We start from the raw sequence: 15,759 nt of genomic DNA, 5'->3' as shown, positions 1-15,759 counted from the left end.
AATGACTTTTGTTTGCAAGTACTACATTTGTGGTCAGCCAGTATAGTTTTGCATGCACAGAAGCAGCAAGAACTTAGTCTTCTGGAGTGGTTTCACAGCCAGTGGTGTTCAGAAAAGGCTCGTGTATGTGCTGGCCGAGTTTCAGGTGGTGCATCTCCAGGTCACACTATTCAGTGAGTGGGAAGAAGCAACCAGGAAGAGAGGAACCTCTACTTGTCTTCCTGGGAACTGCGAGCTATGCTTCTTCTAGCCTTTGTCTTGCATTGAGTTTAGTCAAAGCTGGTTAATAGATGTGAGAAACATTTTACATTTTATTTGCTGTGTTGGAGCTGCCTCCTGGAGGAGAGTCTGATAACATCCCCCGGTTTTGTTGCAGACCGTGTTAGTACTGATTGTATGACCTGCTTTGTTACAAGCTACACTTGTTGTGTCTGTGCCGATTTACTGCGGGGAGTTTGTCATCATCATCCAGACAGATGACTTGGCAGTAGGCAGAGTTGGCTGTTTACTCACACAATATTGGCTATATTGTTTAATCATCTGAATGCTCCAAGCATAGTTAGCACAAAATAGGCTAGTATAGCTGGGGTATTCACTGCTCCAGGGTCTAGTCTAGTGACATTGATAGAATTCCAAAGTTAGAATTCAGTGAATTTTCATTTCTAGTAGCTATGTTTCTTTTCTTGCAGTTACTAGACAGGTCTGCGAACATCATGCCAAACTCTTAAGTGATTTTGCATTTCTGAGGTGTTTTACAGTGTGTAAGTTTACTGTGACCTTTCTTTGGGTTTTTATTAAACTTTTCCAATGATTTCATTGGCAGAGTATCTAAGGTTTTTAAGGATCACAGTCTTGCACTATTTCAATGTGAACTTCCTGGTGAATGTTTCATTGCAGTTTGGAAAGGGTGCTTGTTGCAAAAATGCTTACCTTGCAAAGTTAATGATACTTTAAATGATAAAGGGAGCATGAAGGGATAAGAGGGGACTAGAGGAGCAAGGGACATTTATTTCTGTTCAGTTTTTGTTGCTCTGCTGGTTCTCAGAGGTTTATAACGTGGCTGAGGTATTAGTGTTTGTCCATAATTAAAGCCAGGGTTATTTTACTGTCTGTAGGTGTTAAAAAAACTGCTTCAGGGGGATTGTGGTTGCCTTGTGTAATGGGACGACCTTTAAACTAATGAAAGGAACTTTTATTGCTTTATTTTTCTTCTGGGCCTCAAGATTTTTAAGGGCTGAGTATTACTGCTCTTGTACAATAGCTCTGAGGGGAAATATTTATTATACTGTAGCATGCTCAGTATGCATGGTCCCTTCAATTACACTTTACAAAGCTCCTGCTCAAAGCACATTGGAGTTCAGGTTGAAAAGAGTGGTAGGAGAGGAGGGGAATAGTGTTCTCTATTATGGGAGCTCAGGTATCTTATTTGCCAGTGGAAACACAGCCTAAAATGTTACCTGTTCTCCCTCCAAGATTTGTTTCCAACCTGTGGGTTATGAATTAGTGCTAAAGGGTCTGTGGAAAGTAACCAGGAGAGACAACCCTGTTTTCTGGCAGCTTAAATTCTGTAAGGCTGTTGGAAAGGTTTTAGTCAAGTTGAGAAATGTTACAGTTACGGATTTGTGAATTGTTTTTCTTCCCAGAAATATCTCTCTGCCACTGCAAATAAGTCCCAGTGACCCTGGTGTTGAGTCTGCAAGTATCAAAAAGCAGTTCTATAATGCGTTCTCCTACCTTTCCATCCTAAATTATCTTGTACTGTTGTGCATAGCTAAGAAACAGTCAAAACTGATTTCTTTGCCATGGTGTAGGAGGATCTGGGAGTGTGAGCTTCATTTGCTGAATACCTTTTTTTTTTTTTTTTTCCCCTCCTTTGTATCTTGCAAGCATGCATTAGACTATATGTTTCCTAGCTTATGAGCCAGCTAGGGTTAAAGCATTGCAGGTAGAGCAGTTGGCTCCACCCAGGAGATGGATTCTATTGCTCCTTCATCTAACCTTTGTTTTCCTGTGATAAATTTTGATGGGTTGTAGTTTACACCATATCTTGCCTGTTTTTGCCCAGGACATTTGTAGCAGTGGGAGGATTTGGGACAATATGACCCCTTATTTCTGGAAGAAAGGAAATGTAGAAAGGTGAACAGAATTTAAAATTTAAGAATTACACACAGGAAAAATGGCGATCTATTCAGCTGCTTAGCTGTTTTATTTGCAATAGCTAGAAGAGGTTTGGGACTTGATCACTTTTCATTGTTCTTTTTTTGAGAGGGAGAAAGCCCCATCCTTCTCCCAGGAATGTACAGCAGTCATTGTTTCAGTAATCTGAGAAACACCAGTCCCTGTTTACTTTGTAATTATGAACCATGTAAGCATTACACAAGTTAATAAACACGTGTGACAAGAGATTAGATATGTATGTCTCCTACTAGTCATTTTATTTAAGTATATGCTTAATCAGGAAATGCAAAGCCTACTGGTTCAGTAGTCCTAGAGCAGTACTGAAGAAGATGCTGAGCTGTGGGAACAGGAACCTTTCTGAAGGGCTGATATCTCTTCCGCTGTAAAAGTCAGCTGTGAAGCCATTACAGTCTCTGAAGACCTTGAAGTCAGTTTTCCAGTGGTTTCACCCAGTGTGGGTTTTTATGGTTGGTTTGTTTATTTTGTTTGGGGGAGTCCACAGCTCTAATGAAAACTGTGGTTTTGTTGCTAGGAATTTGATATAACAGTTCTCAAGATAAGCACTGCAGTTGAGTTGAAAGCTGTTACTTCTTTCATTTCACTCCCATTTTATGCTTCCATCTTTCTGATGGTTCTAATGTGTTGAGTAACCTTCATCTGCAGTGCTTTGTGAGCTATTATCTGTTTCTGTCAGATCTGGGATGATGCAGAATGTAAACAGTTTGCAACTCGAGCTGTGGCTGAGGGAGGCTAGAGGCTAGTGCAGCTATCATCTTAGTATTTACAAGTGTAACTGCCAGGAGTGTAGCAAGAAAAGGCACTTACAGTCAAGTCTGTGTGGATATGAATGTCAGTAACGCTGACTTTTCTCCACAGATTTCGTTGTAAATTACACTTGTGCTTATAGGAAATCTAAGTTATGCTTGTGCAAACTTCTCTATAATGAGTGTGCTGGTGTAATTAAATCTGAGAGTCTGAGTAAAGTGCTAAATTCATTTACACAAGGGGGAACTACAGTGGCTTTGAATTTGGCCCTATATAAGGATGCATACACTTACTCTTAGGTCTAGTAACACCTTCACTGCCCCCCCTCACCCCGTCCCTACACTCTCCCTGCAAAAATGAATCTTGATAAATGCTGTAAAGTGTATTTACACAAGCCATGAATCCTGTTTTATGATATATTAAGGAGCACTTGAGATATCACTAGTTATACAAAGCAAACACTCTTAAGGTTTGGGTTTTTTCTTTTTGATGCTCTGGAGTTGAATCTTGGAGGCTTTGAAAATGTCCTTGGCATGAAGAACTCACGTATGTACCTTTTAGGAGAAAATATTTGATCTTACTAGAGACTTGGCTGAGTTCTGCAACCCATGCAGCAGCCTCCATATAATATTTAGAGATGTGGAAAATAATAACATGCTTCCTGTGAGAAGTGTTTGTCTTTCCACCCCCAGCATGGGAAGCTACCAGGAAACTTCATCTAAGCCTGCACCAAAATTGCATGTTCAGACGAGGCAATAACACTTCTTTGTGAAAGAACTACCACTGTGCATAGCCACTAATACGTATTGTTCAGTGCTACCAACTGAAATGTGCATGTGAAATTCCAGTGACTTCTTAAAGGCACTGACTTAAACCAATTGAACTGACACAGCTTTTGTCCCTCAGCACTGGTTACCATGGCCGTTATCCCATGGTTTGCTTTAGCAGTGCACGGTTCTCTTTGTCCTTCGGCTCTTTGGCTGGCGCTGGGTCCTGGGCTCAGCCTGCCATCTGGATCGCTCGCTTGGAGCCTGACACAGCCCCACAGAGTGGAAGTGCAGGGCAGAAGGATGACAACAGTTGTGGAAAGTGGACATTGGTTTTCTCATCTGCCATCAGTGCTGGGCCTCGTGTAGCTTTGTAAAAGCCACCTCGTTGTTTGTGTTCCTCTTTTTTTGTTGTTGTTTTTTAAGTTCTTTTCATATGCTTGTGATGTACATGACTGCTGGAGGGGGTTGACTTTCAGACTGTGGTTCAGTTGGCATTTCATTGTATTGATATCTGGAGGGATTATTCAAAGGTACTTTTGAAGCCTCTTTCAATTTGCTTTTTTTTTCCAGAGCACAGAAGCTGAGCCCCATGAATAATGCAGCTGATATCAGGAAGAAACTGGAATTGTAGAAGACGTAGTGGAAATCACTAGTTATGTCTACCAGGAGACCTGAAAGAGAAGCCATAGCTTAGTCAAAGAGAAGATGCATACTAAAGGCAACTGGGTGACTTTTACATAAATGTTAAACCTAAATCATTCCGCAAACTGCCATATACAAAAGATAAGCATTCACAGATGTGTTAAGTTCTCTTCTCTAGATGCTAGGAGTTAGTTTTTTATAGTCACCACTCAGGTGATGTTTCTGCTTCTGTAGCAAGTATTTCTCGATATGCAGAGAAATCAGGAAAGAAAGGAAATTGTAACTTTTTCTCAACCTGATGATTCATTTTGCTTATGCAGCAGGGGCCCCCTGTGCTACTGCCACTCACTGGATTTTTGGAATGAGTGACCCTGTTACATCCTAGGTCAGAAAATAGAACAAATCAATAGAGAAATGTCTCAAAAATTGACATGTTAGGGTCTCTAAATGGAAAACTTGTCTCTAATAGTGTGTAATCAGGGTGAAGAAAATTCACAGCACAGCAGGCATTATGACTAACGTTAAGTGCTCTCAATATAAAACATTTAGAAGCATGATATATCAAATGAGTAATTTAACACTAATGTTAGAGATGGAAAGGCGATATTCAGGTTAAATACATGATGCCTTCTATAGGCTGTTTATTTAATGGGGATACTGGAATAATATATGTTTGTATTCAGTAAAGATCGGTGCTGTTTCTTTTCATACTGTACTTTTCTTTAGCATGTTTTAGGACTACAAATAGAAACAGCACTGCTTTTACTGTACTTTGTTTTGCCCATCTGCCACCACTATCAGACATGTCCAAGAAAAGACCTTTCTTGCACTTTGAGAAAAGTGACTGACACCCTATGGTGTGCTAGGGAATACCATGAAATATGGTGTATGTTATTATCCTATTCTTAGAACAGACATTATTTTCCTGCTGAATAGCACACAGGTCATTGTCTGAAGAAGAGAACTAAAGCCTGAATTGAGGATTCATGCTTAGGTTCACATTTCTTGTTTGTTAGTCTTTTGAATTTGCTGCTGTACTGCAGGAGCATGTGTGTCTTGGACAGGTCACTTAGCGGCATTTGGAGTGAACTGTGGAATCTGTGAATAATTTATTGGATTGGGGTCATAACTACCTCCTTTCTTGTCTCCAGAGAAAATTAATACACTCTATAACTTGGAAAGAAGAGTGAACAGAAGCTTTTACTATAAGGCTTTTGAATAATGTAGGACTGGTAATAATTCTGATTGCAGTTAATTTGTTTAATGGAACGTTCACAGTTCCTTGAGACTTCATGGATAAAACAATGCAAACTGGCAGAGCTGTGAAAGAGTTCATAGGCAGCCAGATCCTACCACAGCAATTCCTCTTCATGTCTTGCCACTCACTGGAAAAAAGCTCTCATCCCTCCCATAACCTAGCAAAGCTGCCTACCAGGTGGGTAACTTTTTCACTGTCTGCTGTTGCTGCAGTGACACTTGGGCAGCTGCAGAAATGACCCTCCTTCAGCTGTGAGAAGGGGCTGATCATTCCTTTGTGACTCTCCCTTTTATATTACTCCCTTTGCATAACTCACCTGCCTGCATTGGTCTGTAAACTCCCTTATTTCTCTTCTTTATGCTCCCAAATACTTGTCACCAGTGTCTAAACAACCAGTTTTTCCCCAGCCTGCTTTAATAGCTTCTCTCACCTGTGAGAGGCGGTCCGATGAGGAGAGTGATGCTTTCCAGGATGGTGAAGAGCCCTAGAGCACTTGAGAATCTGTCCATCTCCACCACATCCATCAGCACCTGGAAGGTGAGTGCACCAATGCCACTCATGGCTATACTGAGGATGACGCAGTAGATGATGAGCACGCTGAACTCAGCTGAAATGACACAAATGAAATTGCTCAGCCCGCAGAGGAGCACAGCCAGGCTGAACAGGTAGATGCGTCTCCCCGTGAAGACTCTGTGTCCCGAGAGCAGCCCTGTCAAAGGGCGTATGAAGATGTTAATGAACCCAATAACGGAGATGAGGAGGGCTGCCCGGCGTTCCTCCACCCCGTTCTGGATGGCATAAGGCACAAGGTAGACATGGGGTAATGCAAACCCCATCATCATCCAGGTCACTCCAATAGTGTAAATCTGGTAACCTTTGTTTTGACAGAAAATGTCGAAAGCCAGGTACTTCTGCAGCATCTGGAAGCATGCAGTCCTTCTGGTTTGCTGCTTGAGCTCGGGGTGGGGTGAAGATGCTCCGTTGGACAGCTGTGCCTCTTCTGCTCTTCTCCCTGGCTCCTCTTCAGGCTTGGATGACTGTAGTGGTGATGCTGATGCAAGCTGAACTGGTCTCATAATGGCTCCACAAACACAACAGTTCAGTAGTATTCCTCCAAAGATAAGAAAAGTGTTTCTCCAGCCCATCTCATCCAGCAGGTATTGAGAAAGCAGCGGCCACAGCGTGAAACCGAGAGAGACGCCAGTGGATGCCATGGCATTGGCCAGCGTTCGCCACCGTACAAAGTAGTAGCCCAGCGCAGTCACTCCTGCCTGGAAGCTGAAACACGATCCCAGACCTAAAGGTAAGAATAAAAGAGAAAATGGCAGTGCATGATCCATCTGCGTTGTCTTAAAGGGTGAAAAGAGCCCCAGTCCAGGCTGTACCCACAGATGACTTCATCTGCCACTGAAGCATTTCCTCACCTGCCTGGTGATTAAAGCTCAGAAACCTCACACAAGGGATGAAGAAGAATGTTGTGCATAAATTAAACTACTTACGTTCTTGGGTATGCTAAATATACTGATCTAAGCTGACATTCATCTGGGGTGCACTGACATTCCTAAAACCATTATGGAACTGTTCATTAAAAACTTGGGTTTTATACCACATGCAACAAACAGTTCTGCTTTCCTGACACTTCCATCAGAGCTCAGGGAATTACTTATTTTACTTTCTATGCAGTAGACACAGTTTAGCTTGCAAGATCCAATAGGATTGGTCCCAAAGTAACCTGGATGAAGAAATTAATTTCTCTGTGTTAAAAAAAGCCAAGAGTTTAACATCAGTCACACAGGAGAAATATTTGGAAAAGAAAAGTTCCCATCTGTTACTTCTGTTCAAAACCAACACATTCTTTTGTTAGAAAAAGATCTCTTCACATTTCTCCAGATTGGGAGTGGTGAAATACAAGCCAAGGGAACTTGGGAAGGACATTGTCTCAACAAATTATGTTCCAAAATTGAAAAAAAACACCCTTCCTTCTTTAAAGAAAAAGACTGAGAAGCTACTAAAAAGAACAGACATCTTTGCTCTCCATTTTGCCCTCTGGAGACCTGCAGCTTTTTCCAGTGAGCTTGGCTGGATGAGGTGTGTGTTAAAGGGGTGTGAAGGGCAAGTCTAGCTGCTATGTGATTCCTGCTGCACTGTGGGGCTTTTGATTTATCCTATATCACAGATGGATTGAAAATGTGAGCACTTAGTCGGTACCTCTCACCATTTCCCGTCTCCCAAGTCAAGCACAGCAGCTGGGTTTTCTTGCCGTTCTTTGGTACGTACCAGTAATGAGTCCAGCTGTTAAGTAAAGCTGGCTGATGGACTTGCAGAAGGAGCTGCACACCATGCCCACTCCGCTGAGCAGGCCTCCCAGCATCACCGCAAACCGGCAGCTAAATCGCTTCACCAGGATGCTGCACAGAGGCCCTGTAAGAAAAGAGGCAAAAGGGAAGAAGTTAGGGAGGAAAAAAATATTTTGTACTTGCTGGACTGCTGCAGTTACCACATGATTTAGTGTAGAGACTCTGAGGGTTGTCCCAGTGGCATAATGTAGTAGGGGAGCCAGGAAAAGAAAATATATTCCCTGATCGTCCCAAGTGCATGGTCAACTTGTTAGCTGAGGGGGAGGCTCCTGTGATCTGCTTGGATATTGGCCATTGAGCAGGATTTCTAAGCTTCCTTCTGATGGATTTTAGTTAAAACTCTTGGAAATGGAATGGAAGAAGCACCTTCAAGTGTAATTCTGTTCTCACATGATATAAATTCTGGGAATAATTTGAAAAAGGAGAGGACTTGGATTTCTGTTCCTCCAAGTAAGAGATGCTAAGCAGGGTAATATTTCTGTTTGCTATTTCCACTCTCATTTCACTGTGTTTTTCAAATGTTCTGCCACAAAATCTCCTAAATTGGCCTTGGTGTCCCGCTCCCAAGGTGAAACTCCTTGCAAGAGAAGGCAGATTGACACTGAACTAGATCAAGAATGGGAGAAAAATAGACATCATTGAGGAGGATTATTTGAAAATGACTGGAGAGGTATATTTGTGTCTGCATGGGAATCAATCTAAGCTTCAGGCAGTAGCATCCAAGCTGCAGCTTGTGGAGTCTTGCAGCTGTCCTGCAAGTCATCTTCCTCAGGAAAATAATAAGATGTTATTGTCAGCACAGCTCTTTGCACATGCCTGTCCTGGCATACCTGGGCAGGGGTGGGTAGGTTTAACTGTGTCCACCTCCAAGAGGACACAAGCCTCGGAGCAGACTGAGCACACCCGGATCCCACTCCCACCCCTCTGGCACAAAAACTGTAGAGGTGGGAGTGAGACCCGGGTGGTTTTGATGGGCCAGAGCCCGGCTCTGCCCTTTGTGGGCAGAAATCTGCATTTTATGGTGTACCTACATTGCTGGCAGGCTTTACTAGGATGGTGTGACATTATTTAATCAGAAAAAGCAATGAACAAATAGGCATGGAGGTGTGTGTTTAAGGTCAGTTAATTCTTTACATTTCATAGACTTTTGGTGAATTCCATGAGATTGTGGTAAACTACCAGTTTGTTGATGTTATTTAGCATCCTTCATTCTGGGGTAAGAAAAGATAAGTTCAGACCTGCAGACCATCAGGAGGAAGCATACTTCTCTCTGCATGAAGAGAATCTGAAGGTAGAGATTCTTTTCTGTTCCTTTAAGGATCCTCAATGTTTTCCAGGTTTTAGTATTTTTTTTCCCTTTTCTGAACACTTAAGGTTATACAAGCAAATGCAAAATGACTGTGAGCTTCAGAATTAGGAGTCCATCAGTGTAGGGAAAATAACCTGTGGCATATTTGTGACCTAAATCAACATCTGGTTTGAAATAAAATCCACGTAGTCAAGCAAACAGTGGAACATTATTAAAATTAGGAGTGCAGCTATCTGTATTTTGGTCTGCTTGGGAGATTTTCACCTCAGACTTCAAATGGCCTTTGAAAAAGTGTTCAGCAGACTGGTGACTGGATTATTTTTCCTCCTGCTGAAGACATTAAGGATGGTGCTGCTGTTCAACCAACCCGAGTAGCCAGAAGTCATAAATTGAGCACTCTAATGAGATTTGCTCTAAAAATAATTACGTTTTTTCATTATTTGTTCCTGTTAACTTGCTTTCTAGGTTTCAAACATTATTTCTTGCTTGCTTGGGGCTTTTGTGCTTTCCTGTGCAAAAATAATACCAACAGACGTGCTGCATTTGTACAAATGCGAGTCCAGAGAGTTACGTGTGCATGAATACCTGGAAGCAGGAACCTGTAAGGGTCTGAACTCTCCTTTCAGAGCCAGCCATAGGATCCTGAGGTGTCTCAAATGACTCTTATAACAAAATAATCATTAATTGCTTTTACCTGGGAACGTAGCATGGGTAATGAGATACGTTTGGCTTACTAAGTTGTGAGCTATTGTTTTCACTGTGCCCTTCCCTGTTCCCTTCCATAGTTCTGCTGAGCTGAGGTTAGCTCTCCTGAATGGGACCTTCTCGCTGCACTGACCACTCTGAATTAAAAATAATAAAGGAGAAGAAAAGAGAGAAGCAGCTTTAAGAGACACTGGTGTCATGGCAGAAAGCAATTTTGGAAAAGGTTTAAGTGCCAAGATGGTGGATGTAGCCAGAGAACCTGAATCAGAGCCTGGCCCACCGCAGAGGAGGTCAGAAGTTGCAGCAGAAGCCATGCATGCTTGGCTTAGAGGGAGTCTTTTATCTCTGCTTTTTTGTTGTTCTTCCTGGTTTATGGTTGTGTTACTCCTGTGTTATGCTATTGGGAGACAAGAACAAGCACTCCTCTGCTGTAACAGCTTTGCCTATGTCCTGACAAATTCTGTTAGTGAATATAATTAACGTGAGGCTATTCTTTCCCTGTCTAATTTATAACTTTTGGATCTTTTTATTGTCTGTCTTTATATTACCTTTTACTGTGGTTCTGGCCTCCTACAGAACAATTACTTCATTAAAGAAGGTAGGATAGTTGATCTTTTCTTGCCAATATTGCCAGACTTGTCCTTCCTGGACATGTTGGGACTAAGCTGCTTCTGAGACTGTTTCTCAGAGCCAGCAGGTCCCATTTAGCTCCTTCCCACTAATCACAGTAGGACCACAGGGGATGGTAGGCAGCATAGGGAATGCCCACCAGTTTCCAAATTCCAGGCCCCAAGGACACTGCTCTATATCTGCTGACCTTCGGTGATAATTCCTCCCCTTGTTGCCTCCCCTGAGTTCTCTTTCCATCTGCACCTTGCAATTCTGGACCCAACTGCTTCTGCGAAGGTGCAAACTCTCTCTCCCATGTCAGGTGGCTGTCAGCCAAGTCCTGCACGGGAGATTCTGAACCTGCCACAGCCTTCACATTAGCATGACTCAGGGCTCTGCTTTTTTTTTTTTTTTTTTTTTTTTTTAACCTTCATACTGTAGTGTCACCTTTCACCAGTATTGGAAGGGGGCAGGTATGACCTCAGGGGCAGCTCAGATACGTGGGTGTCACTGGATATTTTGCTTCTTTTGCCAAGGTGGGGTTTGGGTACTCTGTTTATCACATAAGCATGGGAGTTGCACACGGAGGGGTTCAGCAGCGACACAGACCATTCATTGGGAAGTACTCAAGCTGCTGGGGATTTGGTTTTCTCTTCTATCCATCTGTGTGGGGGATCTGGGGACCCCGTCCTATGCAGCTCCCTCATTTTTGAAGGGGAAAAAACAGTGATTCCCTCCACTGGCTGCAAAGCTCAACCCTCCTTCTGTCCCCCTTCACCTGAAGGGTGCTGCCTGACCCATATTCTGCATTAATCCAGCTATGCTCATGTCCACCCTGATGCCTGCTTGAGTGTGCAACTCCATGCCACCACCCAAGGAGTTGCTTTGAACACTCTACCTCAGCTAGCAGCCTGGAGCAGCTTTGCTTTTGGCATCTTTTCAGCCACGAAGAACACAGTTGTCATGTGGCACGTGGAAAGAGATGTGCTCTTGTGAACAGAAGATGAATTAAGAAAGCGCCCAAGCTCCAGCACTACCTGCCGTCTTATTCAAAGAGCTGCTATGGGAAATAATTAAGTTGTTGCTGGTCTGGAGAAGCTGGGCTGAAAAAGGGATTTGCCTCTTTTGCCCAGGGGCCTTGGTTGTCTCTTAGAATGGCAAAGGGAGTTTGGTGTCTGTGGACACTGAGCTTTGGACTGTGTGACCAGAGTGGTCGGGAGATGCTGCGCACTGCCAACCAGATGGTCTGCTCAGACCTCCCAGTCCCTTCCACCATCCGCCTTAATGAAATGTTAAAAGTGCCTTTGCTGCAGCCCCTCACCAGCAGCACAAACCGCAGGAGGTGGGGGGGGGGGCCGTTCCCTGCAGCCGTTACTTACCGCCTCCGTGCAGCACAGCCACCATGATGGACGGGAACCACGACGTCTCGCTATTGCTGGCCTGGAACTCACGCTGGAGGTCCGTGAAGAAGACACCGATGCAGGCGGGGAAGCCCAGCGTCAGCCCCTGCAGCAGCACCGCGGCGAGCAGGACCATCCATGCCCATCCCTGGTCCTGGGGCTTGGCAGCTTTGCGTGCTGCTACTCCTCCGTGGGACATGATGGCTTCTTTTTCCTCCTAAGCCAGGCTGCTGGGGAAGGGAGTGCAGCTACCATGCAACCCTCAGCCCAGCAAGTGGACCTACAGAGAAGAGCTGATGATATTCCCAAGGCTCAGAGGCACCGGTGCGTCCCACACCTTTTGCAGCTGACACTCTAGACTTCTTGCTCTGCATTTCTTCTAGCACCTCCCTTCCTTCTCGCTACAGGATCCTGGCAACAGATTGCTTGAGAAACAGCTGCCTTCCTCTTTTATATTTCACAAGACTATGACCACAGCCAGGTACAGAACAGGACCACACCTCCTCTGAGGTATGAATTGGCCTTACCTAGTTCCCGCCCTTATTTTCCCTTTCACCTGCTTTCATCATATGGAGTCCCCTTGCTGGCAATTGCTAAGGTCACTTAGTCCTCATGCTGAGAAGAGAAAAAAACCTCTGCAAATGCCAAGAAAAATAGAAACATATAAAGCTTGCATGTCGCAGCAGAGCTCAGTGTGAAACTTTAAAGAAAGATGCACCTACCTTCAAAGTGCTAGTGGTGAAAAAACATTTTTAAAGCCATTAATTAATTATGATCCAGTAATCTCAGATAGGCATTTGCTTTATCTCTGTTTAGATCTAGAGCTTCTTCTGAGAAATCCCAGTTTTGATTTCTTTGAGACTGGCAGCACAAAACATATAGCAATAACATTCCCCATCCTCTCCACATGAATAAACACACATAAAAAAAAAATCTTTGGCAGCTGAATGAGCTCAAAAAAAGTACCCCATAAGGTCACTGCACAGTGCAGTATTTATTTAGCACTCAAATAGTGCTAAAACTGAAACCAATAGTCCCTAAAACAATACCTACGTTTGAGTTTTGTGTGCAGCTTTAAAAATGAATAATAGTTTGATCTTACTCATTATTTCAAATTTGCCATGGCTGCACGCTCAGAAAGTTAGTTTCATACCTCAGGCTGAGACCAAAATTGGTCAAACGAAGGGTAGCGAGCGCGTGGCTGCGTGCGCGGCGCGGGCGGCTCATCCCCCGTGTGTGCAGCCAGGTCAGCTCATGGCCCACGGTTAGATGCTTCTGCTTCAGTAGCAACTAAAAGCTTTGATGAAGTCTTTTGCAATATTAACCTAGGCATCAATTCTGTAAACAGGGCTCTTATGCTGGCTGGCTGACCGCCAAAAAAATAAAAGAGGCTGGGAGCGGAGGGGGCCCGTGGGAAGGGGCTCTGAGATGCAAATCACGGTGGTGGTGCTCAGCACACTTTAATCCTTTGTCCACTTTAGCTGGGTGCAGATAATGCAACTAATTCAAGTGCTTGTCTCTCTGGTGTGAATTAGCTGGATGACAGCCTAAAACCTCTCCCCGGCAACAGCAAACCTGCAAAAAAAGGCAGAAGCACAGCTCCTCTCTGTTCCCAGCTGCCCTGTCCAACTCTTGAGTTTGTCCAGGAGAAGATTTCTGGCTCCTCTCACATCTCCCTCAGTGCCTGCTCTCTGGAAAGGACTCTCAATGAGGCTGCAGACCCCATGGCTTCCATCCACCCTCCACCCCTGGCTGCAGGACACCTTTGCCCCTGGGCAGCCCGACCTGCACAGTCACTGCAAAGGACCCTGGAGATGTTTTGCCAAGCACCACATGGCCTCCTTGCTGTCGTCTGCCTGCATAAAGGTAAAGGAACGAGTTTGTTCCAGTGCTGGCTTAGCTGGCTGTGCCACACTGTACAACAGCAGCACCAAAAAAACTTGGTTTAACTCTCCCCAGGGTAACCAGATAGGATGGATGGTGCAAACGTAGAGGGCTAGTACATGTTTTTGTGCCCCTATGGTCTTGATGTTCTTGGGCAACCTGCTCCTGGTGTTGAGCAATGGATGTGAGAGGCCAGGGACATCTGTGAAACACAAGCAGATTCTCACACGCACGTGATCATCTTGTGCTAATAGAGTCGGGAATAGGATTGAAGTTCACAGCAATAGCCACACCTGGGTGCCTACTGCAAACAGTGTGCTTTTGTTGGGAGCAGATGAACCAGTGCAAAGGTGCTTCCCTCTACCAGCCTGTGCAATGCCTGGGGACAGACGGGTACCCTGGGTAGGACAAGGGGGAGCACAGTGCTGGTTTCAGTCCTTCTTTCCAGCCACTCTCTGCCAGTCACTGTCTGCCCTGATGAGCTAATTCTCTCTCATTCAGGTCTGAATGTTTCTGCTTCTTCTAGTGACTCCCGACCAGTATTCAAGCCTTCTTGGATTTCCCTAGCTGTGATGGAGCAGCCCTAGCAGTTGTTGTTTATGTCAGCAGACCAGGAGCACTCACACAGTGATTCTCACTGCTTCTTCCATGCCTCAGTTTCCCTCAGCTGTGATGAGGGACAAGCAGCTACTGGGATGAGAGCACCCAGCAGGGCTGCTGGCTGCTCCCTGCAAGGGCAGGCAGCCCTTCATGCTGAGAAACACAAGGGCCCGGGGCATTTATGTACTGCCTCAGAAGAGGTTTATATTTAGCCTGCAGATGATGATGATGATATCTATATGATGTTCTCAGTAAGAACTTGCATCTGGGGGGTACCTCTGTACTGAGTACTCTGTACTCTGGGCCCACTTCTCCCCTGCAGCCCTTCAGGAAGGAGACCCAGCAGCAGGGCCCAGCGGAGAAGTTGGGAATGTGGCTGGGGGGGAGGCAGAACCGCTGCCCCCAGCGATGGGGCCTGGAGGAGTGTTCAGAGATGGGACGATGTCTGTGGCTGGGGATGGAAATGGGGGGGGTTTCTTGTTCATGGTACATTAGGTCTCTGCATCCTGCTTGCAGCACAAAGGTGCATGCTTGCATCCTGCTTGCAGCAGCATCCTCCTGCTGCCCCAGCTCAGCCCCAGTGTGTGCTGGATATGTATTCTATGAATGTGGAAAATAAGCTGCATGCACAGAAGTGAGATGTTTACTGTAAACTGAGCAGGGTGGTAAACTGTTTTTTGGGTCACTCGGTGTCTGCTGGGAGTAGAAGAGCCAAGTACTTCTCTTCTTAGATACCTCTATAAGTGAATTCTAAGTACCTTTTCATCCTGAAATCTTGGCTTGCTTTACAATCCTCTCCCACATAGGTTGTATTATATCATGGCTGACTTTTCAAGGTCACCCAGTAAACTGACAGCAGAGAATCCAGATCTAGCTCTGATGAAAGTGCTGGCCCAAGTGGTGCAGCCTGGCCCAGCGCTACGGGCTTGTGTCTGTGGGATGTCATTTGTCAGCAGTCCCTTGCAGCCCGTAAGGGACAGGCTGTGCCTGGGGCATGGTGGAGGTGGCTGCAAGTCCCCTGCTCTGTGCGTGTCCTTACCGGCACGTTACGGCTCTGTAAGCAGGTCCCATGCTCAGGAGCCTCAGCAGCAGTTTTGGGTCAGATCGTGTGCCTGGAAACAAAAGTGCAAATGCCTCAGAGCTTGCAAATTGCTTTTGAGAAAGACTAGTTTAATTTGTTCCAGAGATCCAGATTAGCAGATTGTCTTGCAGAGGAAGTGGAGAGTTTGTTTGGTTTTGGGTTTTGTAATTTTTTTAAAAGCAAGGGAAGCTAAGTGACATT

The 15,759-nt window shown here is 44.7% G+C and overlaps 1 protein-coding gene across 1 annotated transcript; it reads right to left on the bottom strand.

Moving 5' to 3' along the window:
* Positions 1-2,212: 2,212 nt before the first annotated feature.
* Positions 2,213-13,233, bottom strand: SLC16A5 (solute carrier family 16 member 5). The gene is made up of 5 exons (XM_033002355.2): positions 13,147-13,233; positions 11,973-12,273; positions 7,891-8,034; positions 6,044-6,910; positions 2,213-4,384 (listed from the first exon to the last, which is right to left on the bottom strand). The coding sequence occupies exons 2-5, from the start codon at positions 12,190-12,192 to the stop codon at positions 4,143-4,145; spliced, it is 1,473 nt and encodes a 490-aa protein (XP_032858246.1). The 5' UTR covers positions 12,193-12,273; positions 13,147-13,233; the 3' UTR covers positions 2,213-4,142.
* Positions 13,234-15,759: the final 2,526 nt, after the last annotated feature.

The sequence above is a fragment of the Tyto alba genome, unplaced genomic scaffold, assembly GCF_018691265.1.
Source record: "Tyto alba isolate M040663 unplaced genomic scaffold, T.alba_DEE_v4.0 Super-Scaffold_39, whole genome shotgun sequence".
Lineage (NCBI taxonomy): Eukaryota > Metazoa > Chordata > Aves > Strigiformes > Tytonidae > Tyto > Tyto alba.
The sequence above is the reverse complement of the archived record's forward strand: the minus strand, read 5'-3'. Positions and strand labels throughout refer to the sequence as shown.

What these genes read in the sequence shown, in the direction of transcription:
- SLC16A5 (XM_033002355.2), bottom strand. Translation starts at nt 12,192, where the DNA reads ATGTCCCACGGAGGAGTAGCAGCACGCAAAGCTGCCAAGCCCCAGGAC. An exon ending in GGCTGTGCTGCACGGAGGCG is followed by an intron (nt 8,035 to 11,972) that starts GTAAGTAACGGC and finishes CTTTTCTTACAG; the next exon opens with GGCCTCTGTGCAGCATCCTG. An exon ending in AACAGCTGGACTCATTACTG is followed by an intron (nt 6,911 to 7,890) that starts GTACGTACCAAA and finishes TCTTACCTTTAG; the next exon opens with GTCTGGGATCGTGTTTCAGC.